The 14220-nt window shown below is 42.2% G+C and overlaps 1 protein-coding gene across 3 annotated transcripts in view; it reads right to left on the bottom strand.

Moving 5' to 3' along the window:
• GRIA3 (glutamate ionotropic receptor AMPA type subunit 3) overlaps positions 1–14220 on the bottom strand; it is a 285127-nt gene that overhangs the window by 68506 nt on the left and 202401 nt on the right. For all 3 annotated transcript variants that reach the window (XM_055338480.1, XM_055338479.1, XM_055338481.1), the window contains 2 exons: positions 13648–13755; positions 11998–12204 (listed from right to left, as the gene is read on the bottom strand). In XM_055338480.1, the coding sequence (XP_055194455.1) occupies positions 11998–12204; positions 13648–13755 (315 nt within the window). The remainder of the gene's footprint in view (positions 1–11997; positions 12205–13647; positions 13756–14220) is intronic.

Below are 14220 nucleotides of genomic sequence, written 5' to 3'. Positions count from 1 at the left end.
GATAAATATCAGTGTAGTACTCATGCATATTGGATCAATAAAATAATTGTCAGTAATGCCCTGCATAATGGGCTCAGGCAAAGCCAGGCAATGTTTTCATATTAATCCCATGGAAAAAGGCACTAGGAATTTCTTTTCTTTTTGGCAATAGGAATTTCTACATTTACTTATTTGGTCTTCCACAACTGTTTCTCTACAATAGTAGTAGGTTTAGTAGGCTTTAGTCTAGAGCTAGGCCTTAAAATACACACCTGAAAAATGCTCCTAAGGAAAGCCTTTTGGATGGTATATCAGATATGAAGTAAAAACACCAATTTTGGGGTGCCTGGGTAGCTCAGTCAGTTAAGCGTCTGACTCTTGATTTTGGCTCAGGTCATGATCCCAGGGTTGTGAGATTGAGCCCCACATCGACTTCATGCTGGGTGTGGAGGCTGCATAAGATTTTTTTCTCTGCCTCTCCCTCTGCCCCTTCGCCTGTTTGCTCCTACATGCACACTCTCTCTCAAAATAAAAAATAAAAACAAAAGGACCAATTTTGATAGTTGTTTTTTATACCTCAATATCCTTATCAGTGGGGAGAAGTGGAGGAAGAATGATGAAGTCTGAGACAGCGGATGTTTTCAAAGAAATGTTTTACTATCCTTAGTCCCATATGGTTACTCAAACTGATTCAAAAACAGATCTTAATTAATTTAAAGGGAAATGCAGATAATAAACAGCCAGCTAACATTTATTCAGTGCCTTTACTGTGTGTAAGCACCTCATATATATTATCTTATTTAATTCTCACAGCAAACTTAAGGTTGGCACACAATCATTCCTATGTTAAAGAAGGAGAAACAGGCCTGGGATTAGAACCCTGGTCTTCAGATTTCAGAACTCACATGCCTTTTTTCTTTAACGTTTTTATTTAAAATATAGATAATATATAGTGTAATATTGGTTTCAGGAATAGGATCTACTGATTCATCACTTACATGTAACACCCAGTGCTCATCACAACGAATGCCCTCCTTAATGCCCATCACTCATTTACCCCATCCCCCATCCATCTCCGTGCATCAGCCCTCAGTTTGTTCTCTATAGTTAAGAGTCCCTTATGGCTTGTCTCCATCTTTTTGTTTTAGTCCTTCCCCTATATTCCTGTTTTGTTTTTTGAATTCCACATGAGTGAAACTATATGGTATTTATCTTTCTTTGACTGACTTATTTTGCTTAGCACAATACACTGTAGCTCCATCCATGTTGTTGCATATGGCAAGATTTCATTCTTTTTTATCGCTGAGTAATATTCCATTATATATATTCCTTATCCATTCATTAGTCAATGGACATTTGGGCTCTTTCCATAATTTGGCTATTGTTGATAATGCTGCTAGAACTCATGCTCTTAACCACCACAGTGCCCTAACTCCATAGATATATGCAGGTTTCTATTATACAGTGTTTTAATGTATGATAATCAACTCCTCTTGGATTTACTCCAGTGCATATTTGAGTGCCTATTCTGTGACAAGTACTACTCTTGGTGCTGGGGATGAAGCAGTGAGCAAGATAGACAAAGCAGACAAAACTCCTTACCCTTGTGGAGGATGTCCTATAGCCTGGGGGGAGCTGCAGAAAGTAAGCATTTCTTGAAGACAACAGCCCACTGACCAAATCTACCTGAATGGCTCACTACCATCTCAAACTCCCCATTTCTGAAGTTAAATACATCATCTATCATAGGAAAGCTGATTCTCTTCTAAGTCTGAGAATGATGCTTATTCCAAACTTTATGCAGTGCCTAATCCTTACTAGCTCACTTTCCCTGCAGGTGATCTTGCCTCTTTCTTCTTTTTAAGATTTTTTTTAAATTTATTTGAGGAGGGGGGATGGAGAGAGAGAGGGAGCGAGCGAGTGAGCGCCTGAGCAGGGGTCGGGGGAGGCAGAGAGAGAAGGAGAAGCAGACTCTTGCTGAGCAGAGAGCCATCTGATACAAGCCCTATTGTCTCAGTGTCTTTTTCCTTCTCAACATATTGCTGAATCTTCACCTATTCCTTCTTTTTTTAAAAAAATATTATATTTTTTCTTAAGTAGGCTTCACATCCAATGTGGGGCGTGAACTCACGACTCCAAGTTCAAGAGTTGCATGTTTACTGACTGAGCCAGTCAGGTACTCTGATTTACCTTATTCTGTCATTCTCATCTCATAGCAAATGAACTTTCTAAGGCTTAATCCACTTATTCCTTACAGCCCATATTCTTCTGTTTCTTCTTAAAATTCAGCTCCATTGGTTCTCTTTTACTAATTTTTCCTTCTCAACCTATCTCACTGGTTCTCAAAGGGTGGTTTCCTGGACTAACAGCATCAGAGTCACCGGGGAACTTGTTAGAAATGCAAATTCTCAGGCCCCATCCCTGACGTATGGAATTAGAAGCTCTGCGCGCGGGATTCCAGTGGCCTTCCAGGTGATTCAAATGCTCACTGATCTTATTCACTTAAAAGCATACTCAGGTAATTATGTTTACTGACAGCCTAAAATAAAACAGAAACCACTATTCCCACCTTCTTTTGATCCTGATACCTTCTTAACCATATGACATCTTTGTCTCCCACCAGTAATCTTCTTGAAGAAATATACCTTTTTCTATTTCTTGATTTTAACCCCACTTTGTCCTTATAAAACACCTGTGATCTACCTTCCATCCCCTCTGGTTTAACGACATTGCTTCTTCAACTATATACTTGGTTATCAAACTCAAAGTCTTCCCCTCAGACATCCTCCGCTCATGTGACACCACTGGCCTTTTGCACAATGTACCCCCTTCCTTGGCTCTCTGACACTGATGACTATAGGTTCTCTTCCTACCTCTTGGAATGTTCCTTCTCTGGCTTTTTTTCCCAGTTCTGCTCCCTCGACCAAGGTGTACCTCTGTAGCCCCAGAATCTACCCATGGAGCCTAGCTTAGGAGATAGTCAATGAAGGTTTGTGAAGTAAGCAGGTTTATGTCCTGTTTCACTTTTTCCCCTCAGTATTATATTACCTATGGCTTCAACACTCCTCTCGTTGCCACTAACTCCTGAATTACCAGTTCTACATTTATAACTGGACGGAGGCCAAACCCAAATTTTACCTATTTTACCCTTTTGCTTGGGGCCAGACCTGATCTTAGAAACAAAAGCTACTGAGAAGAATGGAATTGGCCAGAAAGCTAGTGGGGGTTTGGCAGAGAGAGTCTGAATCAGCTAGAAAGAGGCCTGTCGTGCCAACAGAATTCACAGATGAAGCCACCTTCTATCCTTGCCAACGTGTTTCTGCCTCCATGCAAATGCCCCACTCGTATCATTTCCCATTTGATCTCATTTGAATTTAATTACTTCATTTAACTAGTTTTTTGATCATTTAAGTATACATAATTGATAGTTCTAAGAGAAATGGCCATTTCTTTTGCTTTGGAAGGAAGAAATAAGGGGTATTTGAGAAAATCACTTTGGATTGAATTTTAGGGAACTGGGCTCTTTTCAAGCAGGTAAAGAAAGAAGTCTGAAAATCTTGACATCCTTTATGAGGAACAAAAAAACCCACCTCAGCACAAACACTCACCAGATGATAAGCACAGCTAAACACTAACAAGAGGTAGCTAGATAGACAAAGCGGGGCTTCTTGTCTGGTTCCCAGGAACATGCAGCAAAGGCACAGATTCCCAAAGGAAGCCATTCCTAGTATGAAGTACTTTTGAAGTCACATAAGACAACAGAAAGAACCTGCTCCCCTCAGGCACTTGCCTGTTTCCCTCAGTCTGGCTTTTTTTTTCAAGGATTTTATTTATTTATTTAGGAAAGTGAGAGAGAGCACATGCATGAGCCGGGGGAAAGGGAGAGAATCTCAAGCACACTCCCTGCTGAGCACGGAGCCCAACCTCACGACCCTGAGGTTATAACCTTGAGGTCAAGACCTGGGTCGAAACCAAGAGTTGGATGCTCAACCAACTGCACCACTAAGGCACTCCAGAATTGTTTCTTCCTAAGGAGCTTTTACAAAGCAGGTGGAGTTCATCTCTTTTTTGGAGGGTGCTCCGTGTTTGATTAATCTTCCTTGATGTGGACCTGGCTCCAAAATGAGATTTCCCAAGCTGAACCTTACAAAAAGACCTATTATGGCCAGAAAAAGACAAAGGAATAGCAAAAAGCAGGTGGAAGAAGGCTCATCCAATGAAAAGCAAGGAGCTACTGATCAAGCTGCAGGGATGGCCAGCTGGGTAGGGGACTTAGCAACTTTTCCCATCACTTGTATGCCTGGTGGGACCAAGGCAGCAGGACTGTCCTACCAGCTCATAGGCAGCTGGGGTTAAGCCTTTGCCTTCTGCCATCATATCCCCTCATCCATATGAAAAGGATGTTGTAATGTTTGGTTATTTCAGAGCCCAGGATCTGCTTGGCATGTCTGTGGAGCAATCACCTGATTAGTAAGGGAAATGGAAGGAGCAGGTAAGTAGTGTTGGAAAATACCCAGTTAGCTCTCCTGGAGCTGCCAGGGCATGCAGGCAAGGGGGAAGGTCATTTCCAAGGCACGTTAAAGATTTTGGAGGTCAAGAGTGATGAAAAGGTAGGAAAGGCAACTCCCCAAACAGCATCCCTTTCCTGGTCTCTGCTCTTTACGGCAGGCAGCTGTGGCTGGGAGCAAGGGTGAAGAATTATCGATGGGGCTAGGGAGTAGTAGGGAGTAGGTGAGATTTGGACTCTGTGATGAACTGCCTCTCACTTCGGGTGTCCTGAACCAGTCAGCGGCCTTTTGTTCTCAACTTCAGCCTCTGATAGTAACAGCAGTAGACAGGCCATTTTCACAAATTGAGGCAGGTAAGTTAAGTGGTATGGAGGTGCCTCAGGTGATGGACAAAACCCAGCAAATGGAAAGAGCTCAGGGTAAGAGTTTGCTAGTACTTTTGTTGGCGTCTTGACTACTTAAAGCATTTTAATCAAGCAGCTTAAGAGTGGCTGTGTGGGCTCAGTAAACACGCCAAATTAGGTTTGATTTTTCCACTCACCAGTGGCAAACCTGGAGGAACTACATTATTGGAGGGGATTTAACTTGGGGATTTATGATCCTTTTCATAGGTGGGTTTCCAAAGTCGTAAATTTCGTTAAACTTAAAAACCAACTAAGTCCTATGTATAGGGATGATGCACTTAAGAGTCTGACAGGTTTAAGGCAGAAATGATACTTTGTTTAAATGGCATTTAGAACAATTTTTTTGAGCTGAAAGGCTTATATTGTATCTTTTTTTTTTGCTTATATTGTATCTTAAAGTATTTTCACCTGATATAAAACTTATACCAGACCTGGAGACTACGCATGAGCAGGAGCTTGTCAGCTGCCATTTTAAAGCACTTTCTGGGGATGCCTGGGTGGCTCAGCAGTTGAGCATCTGCCTTCGCGGCTCAGGGCGTGATCCTGGATTCCTGGGATCGAGTCCTATGTCAGGCTCCCTGCATGGAGCCTGCTTCTCTGCCTGTGTCTCTGCCTCTCTCTCTCATGAATAAACACATAAAATCTTTTAAAAAATAAAGCACTTTCTGAAAGCAAGGGAGAGAGGGGAGGCAATGTATTGGTGTGTAATGCATAAATTATTATGTGTGGGGCACCTGGATGGCACCGTGTCTGACTCTTGGTTTCAGCTCAGGTCATGATCTCAGAGTCTTGGGATCCAGCCCCACATCAGGCTCCCTGCTCAGCACGGAGTCAGCTTGAAATTCTCTCCCTCTGACCCTCCCGCTTGTGCTCTTTGTCTCTCTCTCTCTCAAATAAATAAATACGTCTTTAAAAAAGGATATGCTGGGATCCCTGGGTGGCGCAGCGGTTTAGCGCCTGCCTTTGGCCCAGGGCGCGATCCTGGAGACCCGGGATCGAATCCTACGTCGGGCTCCCGGTGCATGGAGCCTGCTTCTCCCTCTGCCTATGTCTCTGCCTCTCTCTCTCTCTCTCTCTCTCTCTCTCTGTGACTATCATAAATAAATAAAAATTTAAAAAAAAATAAAAAAGGATATGCTAACCAAGAGAACAGGCAGACATGACCCAATCCCTTATCCCTGTATCAATCATAAGGTTCTAGTAGCCTTTGGCAGATATTTCTTTTGGAAAGTTTAAATGTGTTAGAGAAAGGAGTGGACAGAGTCAAGCTAAACAATAGGAATATAATTGGACACATTGAAGACAGGACTTAAACTGCTTTACTGGCTGTACTCTATGGGATATTCACTGTCTGCAATTGTTTAGATCTGGAGAAAGGGATGAGGTCTATTTAAATCTGTTCAACAACAAGCAGTGTCACAACGGGATCTCCTTGTCTGCTTAGCCAGAACAGATGTCCCAGTCTAGATCTATTGGTTAGGGCTCCTTGTCCTTGGGGAGCTGAGAGAGTTAAAAAAAGTGAAGATAAAGGAGTATCCCTGGAGCTGGGTAAAGGTCTGGTGAGACTAAATTTGGTTGGTAATATTTCCCCACCCTCTCTGCTCAGAATGGCAGACTTCCATGCGTCATTAATGCTCCTTCCTGGAGTTCATATACATCATTTGAAAGAGAGGGGCACTTTTATCAAACCATCAGCCCTTCTGCCAAAGCCCAGTGTAATCACTTGAAGGATAGAAGAGAATATTTGGCGTCTGTTACTGCACCCTTGCTTCTCTGCCTTTTAGCTGGAAGGACAGATCGACTTTCTGTCTTTCTTAATGGAAAATGAATCTATCTTAGATAGTGACAACCTAAGAGATAATTTCTTCCAGGTAGAGAAATGTCAGTGTGAATAGCATCTATAAAATTGCCATTTGTCCTGGGGGTGTGAAGGAGTCTGAGGGTGCTCAGGAGATGTGACCTGGAATCAACCATCCGCCAACCCCATCTCCATCCCCTAAGCTTTCTGCTCTCTTGTAAGCCAGAGGTACTAATCTGGACAGTGGTTTAGCCTTTCCCAAGGCAACTCTCTCCCTGCTGTCTTTATCTTTAGTTCTAAGTGTTGGGAACATAAGGAACACAGCAGCTGCCTGCTGGCAGGCAACCCTTTGTCAATTAGGACCTCAATTTCTTTCCAGCCCTTTTCCTGATTCTCTTTCTGTTGGGTCATACATATCTCCTCTCAAAGGGCAGAAACCCCCTGCTGTCTACTTTGGGTTTTCAAATATTTCAAGTGATAACTAGGGATGTGCATTACATTATTCTGGAGGCCACAGTATCCATTATTCTGGATACCCAAGCAGGATGGGTATCTTGGATGGAAAAGCTCATAATCCAACTAGATTATAAGCCCCTTGAAGGCAGGCAGGGATGTCCTATCTGATATACAACACCAATCTTCCCGTAATTTGACAAGCTTAGGAAATTGAGCCAGTGTGACCCAGTGGACAGAGCACTGGGCCAAGAGTCATGAGACTTGAGTTATAGCTTAAGGTTTGCCAAACTGTGTGATTTTGTGACCTTGTCACAATCTCTGCCACCATTCTTGTCATCCCCATCTTACCTCAGGCCTTGCCTGGTTTACCCAAATGGCAGTCATAATGGCTAGTCCTGGCAGATCCCCATATTTATCTGTAAAATGAATGAGGCAGTAGGCTAAAAGATGTCTAAGAGCTCTGTTAGCAACAAAATGTTTTTAAATGTCCTCTTAAAACACATGCTATTTTGGAGCCATAAAAACTTGTGGTCTGTAAGCCATTTAAGCTGGGGACAATTACCATGTGGTGATGTTATAGACATCTAGCTCAAAATCAACACTGCTAAAAGCAGGTGGACAGTTTTGAGTCCATAATGTTCTGAAGAGCTTACATAATGGGGTACGTTGTGTCCTACTGACGTTTGTTTCAAAAATAGCCTTCTAAGCAATACGAGGTGCCCCAAACATCAACCTTGATTTGGTTTTCTTTAGAGGGAAAAGACAACCATTCAGGAATCCTCTGAAAAGAGGCTGATTGGCTTCTTTCTCCCTGAACAAATTTAATTCATTTGACTCTTTCTGGAAACTTTATGGTAGGTACCAAAATCTTCACAAAGATTTTTTTCATCTTCATTTTTTTCCTACTCTGATCTGTTTTACATGCTAAAAGCATAAGAGAAAATTCCTGAAGGATAAAGCTGAACCTGTCTGTGTAGTTTTCATTTTCATTGCAAGAGATAAACCCCTACCTTGTTTTTTTAAGTAGGCTCCACACCCAGTGTGGAGCCCAATGGGGGGCCTGAACTCACGACCCTGAGCTCAAGACCTGAGCTGAGATCAAGAGTCAGATGCCCAACCAACTGAGCCACCCAGGAGCCCCACTTTCCTTTTTTTCTTAAGCAACGTGCAAAACTACAAGAGGCTAGGCCTGCCAGAAATGAATACTTGTGTTTTCACTTCTCTCCATTTATATCATTGAAAGAGAAGTGGAAAAATTGCCAGTGCTCAAAGATTAAAACTTCTAAATGAAGATGAGGACACATTCAGCTTATGAGGTCATCTGCCTGAGTCTAGAGGTCTTACTCCAAGCATGGCAAGAACATCCATTTTTCATATAGCCCCAAGTTTCAGGGGTAAGTGGAATTTGGCAGTTGGTTTGCTGTCAGTTCCCTGGAAACATCTTGTGTTATAGTCCCAGAAAACATCAGAAACTTGCTCCAGGTCAGAGGAGGGCAGAAGACATTTCCTTAAGAGACTTCCCTGGCTATTGCTTTGGTCTTTAGTAGAAAGAACTGGAGGGAAAAGGTGGGAAGGCTCCTTCAGAAGAATTTTTACCTACTCAGCAGTAAAGAGCTGGTTTCTGAATTACTAAACAAGTAAGGGACTTTAATTCTCTTTAATTCTCTCACTCACACATATTGGAAAGAGGGAGAGAACGTGGAGATTAGGTGGGTGCAGTACAGAGGACATGCCAGGAAAAAAACCAAAACCCAGTGAGAAAGCTGGATCTGTGTCTGAACAGTGTCAGGAAATCTGTCTTGCTCTACATCACTGGGTCTAATCTAATGTCTTGCTCAATGTCAGGAGGGCACTGGGCTATTTATAGAATGTGACAGGTCTTCTTCTGAGACATTAGAAAGCTCTGGCTACCGAGTCACAGTGGGCTGGTAGAACTCAGGTCAGTTACTCTGGACCAGTAGAAATTGATACCCGAAAGTCTTTGCCGTGCTTCTGTGGTCAATCTTCTCCCCAGAAAAGCAGAGACACCAAAAGCCTTTCAACAAGTTTCAGCTATCTTTTAGGATGAAATGGGTCTGAAATAACATGTCAGCTGCTGGGCAGTCTAGGGCAGTGGTTAAAGAACGCGGACTTCATAGTCAGAGACTGGGTTCAAATTACTGTGCTACTACAAGCTGTTCAGTTTTGTTATAGGGCCACCTCTCTAGGCTTCAATGTTTTCATCTGTAGAATGATGTTAATAAAATGGCACCTCCCTTGGAGGTACATTGTGAGGACTGAGTTACATAATGCCTATAAAGCCCTTAGCACAGTGTCTGGCAACCAGGAAATAAGCAACAAATGGTAGTAATAATAAAAATAAAATGATACTACTAATAAATAATGATATAAGATTACCTCCTACAATGAGCTAAATTTATTTATTTATTTTTAAAGATTTTATTTATTTATTTAAGAAAGAGTGAGAGAGAGATCACAAGCAGGGAGGCAGGGGGAGAAGCAGACTCCCTGCTGAGCATGGAGCCTAATGCGGGGCTTCCAGAACCCCGAGATCATGACCTGAGCTGAAGGCAGACGCTTAACCGACTGAGCCACCCAGGTGCCCATGAGCTAAATTCAATGAACATTGGCTGGGCATTACTGCATGCCAGGCATTCATTCATTAGGGCAAAAAGTGAATATCAACTATGGACCATGTAATGTGCCAAGTGCAGGGGAGAGCTGTGAGCAAGACAGGATCTCTTGGAGCCTGAGTGTTGAGGAGATTAGGGATAGACAAGGGAAGAAGACTTGATCACCAGCTCATAAAGAGGTTAGAGCTGTGTCAGGATGGTTCAGAGCTTCTCAGGGTCCTTAGAAAGCATGATAGGTGCTCTGCCCCTTGTTCAGCTCCCGGCATTAGAAATTCTTCTCTTTCTCATAGCAGAGTTCACTTGAATCTCATCTGCAACTCACCTCTGCCCCAGTCCCCAGGGCCAGCCTTGACCCAAGACAGGAGATAATTGGCTCCGGCCCCACTGCTGGGGGCTAAGGTTCAAATTGCCTTGCTGCTTGTCTGACTGGAGGATGGTGCACTAGTTTTGATACTTGAGGTCCAGTCTCATTTTAAGCCTTAGTTCCTTCTCTGTGCCCTTATTTTTAGAAATGAGCTTCTGCCTTTGTGCTTGTTCCTGAGGACCTGTTCCCAAAACTTTAGTGACCACAGTACTATCTTCTGCTGGGAGAGCTGCACTTTATTCTTGCTGTTTCCCATCTCAAGCATTGGAGTCCTTATCCTGAGCCTCAGCCCAATAGATAACATGGATGTTTGCTTCTTGCCAAGTTCTTCTCAGTTTATGCACTCCCTAGATTCCTCTGTCTTCCCCTAACCTGTTGTCTAGACAGGGACCAGTCATTGCAAGTAATCCTTGTCTGTCAGAAAGTAAGCCTCTGCAGAGCATACTTGTGATGAGCACAGGGTGATGTGAGGAAGTGTTTAATCACTGTGTTGTACACCTGAAACTAATATAATGCTCTGTGTTAACTACCCTGGAATGAAAATAAAAAGCAGAGAGAATTAAGCCTTGGCTGCCACCACTTACACTTGGGTTAGTTTTCTAGTGACTGGTTCACCCCAATGGGCAGTTCTTATGCCCAGTTCTGCTTGTCTCCATAGGCCTCACTGGGCGGCCCAAGATCTGACATTCCCAGAGGCCCAAATCTTTGAAAGTGAAGCCACTGTGGAGCTCTGAAGATACTGCTGTACCCCTTTTGAAAGCCCTAATTTAATAGTATAATTCTTCTTTACTTGGCCCATGGGCAAGCCCTGGCAGAGCAATTCTGTTCATTTTTTAATTCATTCAACAATTATTTGTTGACCTTCCATTATGTGCCATGCTCTGGGATATTGAAATAAATCAGATACGGCTTCTATGTTCAAGAAGTTTATACTCCAGCTGGGGCAGCTGAACTTATAAACAGATCATTATAACACAGGTTCAAAAGGATACAAGAATGCAAAAAGCAGGGATACCTAACCAGACTGCAGGTAGGTAAATGGGATTAAGGAAGGCTTCCTGAATGTGGTGACACCTGAGTTCTGGAGGGCTGCCCGGTGAGGTTAGCTGATGGACAGAGGTAAAGGTACTTCCAAGGATGCCCTGAGAGGTGGGCACCTTCAGAGAATGATACATGCTTTTTGGTGGCTGGAATGTGAAGTATGGAGGGGAAAGAGTCTAAGACAAATCCAGAGATGTAGGTGGGTGCCAGATTATGAAGTGCATTATTTGCCATATTGAGGAATTTGAATTTTATCCCTATTTTTAAAGTTGGAGATCACAATAATATGGAGACCTGATTTGCCAGGGTAAGAATAGAGGCAGGGAAAACAGTTAAATGACCCAACCAATGCTAAGAACCTTAACTGAAATGATGATGGTGGGAATAAAGAATGTGTCTGCATTTGAGAGACAGAAGAGTAGAACAGAGAGGACATAGTCACTGCCTAGAGATGAGGGAACAATGAGCAAAGATGACCAGGTTGCTCAGGCAAAGTTGCTGAAGCAATGAGGCAGGTGGTGATTTTGCTGCCCGACATAGGGAACATGGAGGGAACAGATTTTCAGTAGAGGGCAGGCTGTATTTAATGTTGTCAGATAAAGTACCCCAAACTTACTTTGCTTTTAACAAAATAATCCTGCCTAAAGTATGCTATTGACAACCTACCTTTACAGAAGTCAACTAGAGAAGAATTTTTTTTTTACAGACTACACGAAAACTATACAATTGGATGAGTATCACACTTGAAAATGGAATCTATTCTCATTAAGTGGAAAGTACAGAAGTAAATGAAAATAGAGTTGAAAAAACTTACCCCGTAGACAAGTTCCCCAACCATGCCATTCCATATTTTTGTCTCTGGATCCCTTGCGCCATATTTCCCATCGCCGACAATGGACAATTTGTACTTGATCCTTACGTGTTTGGCTATTTCATAGGCCAAGTCAACACAATAGCCTTCATATCTTTCATTTCCTTCCAGTTGCTCATGGTTCTTCTTATACATTACATATGGTGATTCCTTTGGGACCAGAGGAAGATTGAAATATTACTCTTATACATTTTTCTAAGAGATGATACATGTAATAATCAAGGTTTCCCCCCATGTGGCTGTTGAGGTTTGGTGTGTGAAAAGAGCCTTTAAAAAGTGTTTGCTTAATGAGCAGGAGAACCTCAATTGACGGACTATTCAATGGGCTATATATTCCTTGGAGTCCTTAACTGATGATTTAAAGATGTAGAGAATGATTTAAGTTCTGTTTGAGGGTTTGAAAGCAGGACTGGTTTCTATATGTAAAGTCTTTGTCTTAGTCAAATTGGGCAAAGGTATTGCCCTTACATGAAGGTGAATTGCCTTTGATTTCTTGGGATTTACCATATAGGAATCACAGCCAACCCAGGAAAGCCCTCAAGAAACACTGTGATCTTTGTGAGGTCAGGGTCTCTGGCTTATTCAATTTTACATCCTCAGGAATGTACTAAGGTACAGTACCTAGGACAAAGTGTGTATTTAACATGTCCGTTTAAATGAAAGGTAAACTTCAGCTGACTCTTCATCCAATTATTCACAACTTCAGACCTAGTGGTATACTTATTTTTAACCCTGGTTTGTACTTCACCAAGTAAGGGCATACCAAGTTTTAGAAAAACATTTTAAAACTAAATGAGAATACTATATCACATTTCAACCATGCTTTGAATTTTGCAGGAAAGCTTTAAAAGGTGAATATTGCCTTGAAAGGGTCTTATGACATTATTATACCCATTTCATTAATTAAAAGAAACATAACCTGAGGCTCAGAGAAGTTGTGACTTGCACAGTTAAACACAGGTTAGTGGTAGACTATTCTCTTTCACGTAATGCTGTCTCTCCCCACGATGAAATACCAGTCCTACAGTGTGTGTGTGTGTGTGTGTGTGTGTGTGTGTGTTGGGGGTGGGTAAAGAAGAGAATGATATGTGGAACTGTCCCAAATTCCTATTATTTTTATTTTTAGAAATGACATTCTGGGGCACCTGGGTGGCTCAGTTGGTTAAGGACTCTTGCTTTTGGCTCAGGTCATAGTCTCAGGGTCATGAGATTGAGCCCCACATCGGGCTCTGAGCTCAGCTTGGAGTCTGCTTAAGATTCTCTCCCTTTCTGTCTCCCCTGCCCCTCCCCTTGCTCGTGCTCACTCACGAACACTCTCAAATAAATAAATAAATAAATAAATAAATAAATAAATAAATAAATACATACATAAATATCTTTAAAAAACTGACATTCTGTTCATGATCATGGCAAGATACTTCAAGAGGTTCCTAAACTGACCTATTGGATGTTTTCACTGCTCAAACTTGGCATCCTTTCTACTGAAATAGAAATAATGAATAATATTCATATTCTTATGAATATGAATAATGCTTTTCAGAAAGCAGAAGTCCTATTGTATAGAAAACCCACCTCTCTTCTCTCCATACTTACCAGAATGGTAGTCACTACAATGGTCCGGTTCTCTGAGGATGCACTATCATTGCTGATTTGTTGATCTGAGAAAGGCACAAATCTTTCATACTCATTCCAGTAGCCAGCCTAGAAAGAGCAGACATTTGACATGGTTGCCTTTTTTTCACTCAAAAAGTACCACATGAAACCCAAATGCTGTCATGGAATAAAACTTTCTTTTTAGTTGCTGGAACTTTCCAAGGATTGATGTCCTGTCTCCCTCTGTCTTGTCATCGCCCCAGGACCCTAACCCTGAGACATACCTTCATCCTGGGGGTTCCCAACCCCACCTCACCTTTACTGGTATTTTGTAAAATAACTTAGCCCACTGCAGGATGGTCAGCCGTTTTTTTCTCCCTTTAAATTCATATAGGCCAAAAGTGCTTTTCTCTGAACTGTAGGAAGGCTGGAATGTGTGGGGGGGGGGGGCTGGGAACCAAGGAGTGTCCTTAGAAATGGTACAGGCTATTTTACGCTCTGAGATTTTATCACATGGCTACAGAATCCTCATTTTATGCCTAACTTAACTATTAGTGTGACAGAAGCCAAGTG

Source organism: Nyctereutes procyonoides, unplaced genomic scaffold, assembly GCF_905146905.1.
Source record: "Nyctereutes procyonoides isolate TBG_1078 unplaced genomic scaffold, NYPRO_anot_genome, whole genome shotgun sequence".
Taxonomy (NCBI): Eukaryota; Metazoa; Chordata; class Mammalia; order Carnivora; family Canidae; genus Nyctereutes; species Nyctereutes procyonoides.
The sequence above is the reverse complement of the archived record's forward strand: the minus strand, read 5'-3'. Positions and strand labels throughout refer to the sequence as shown.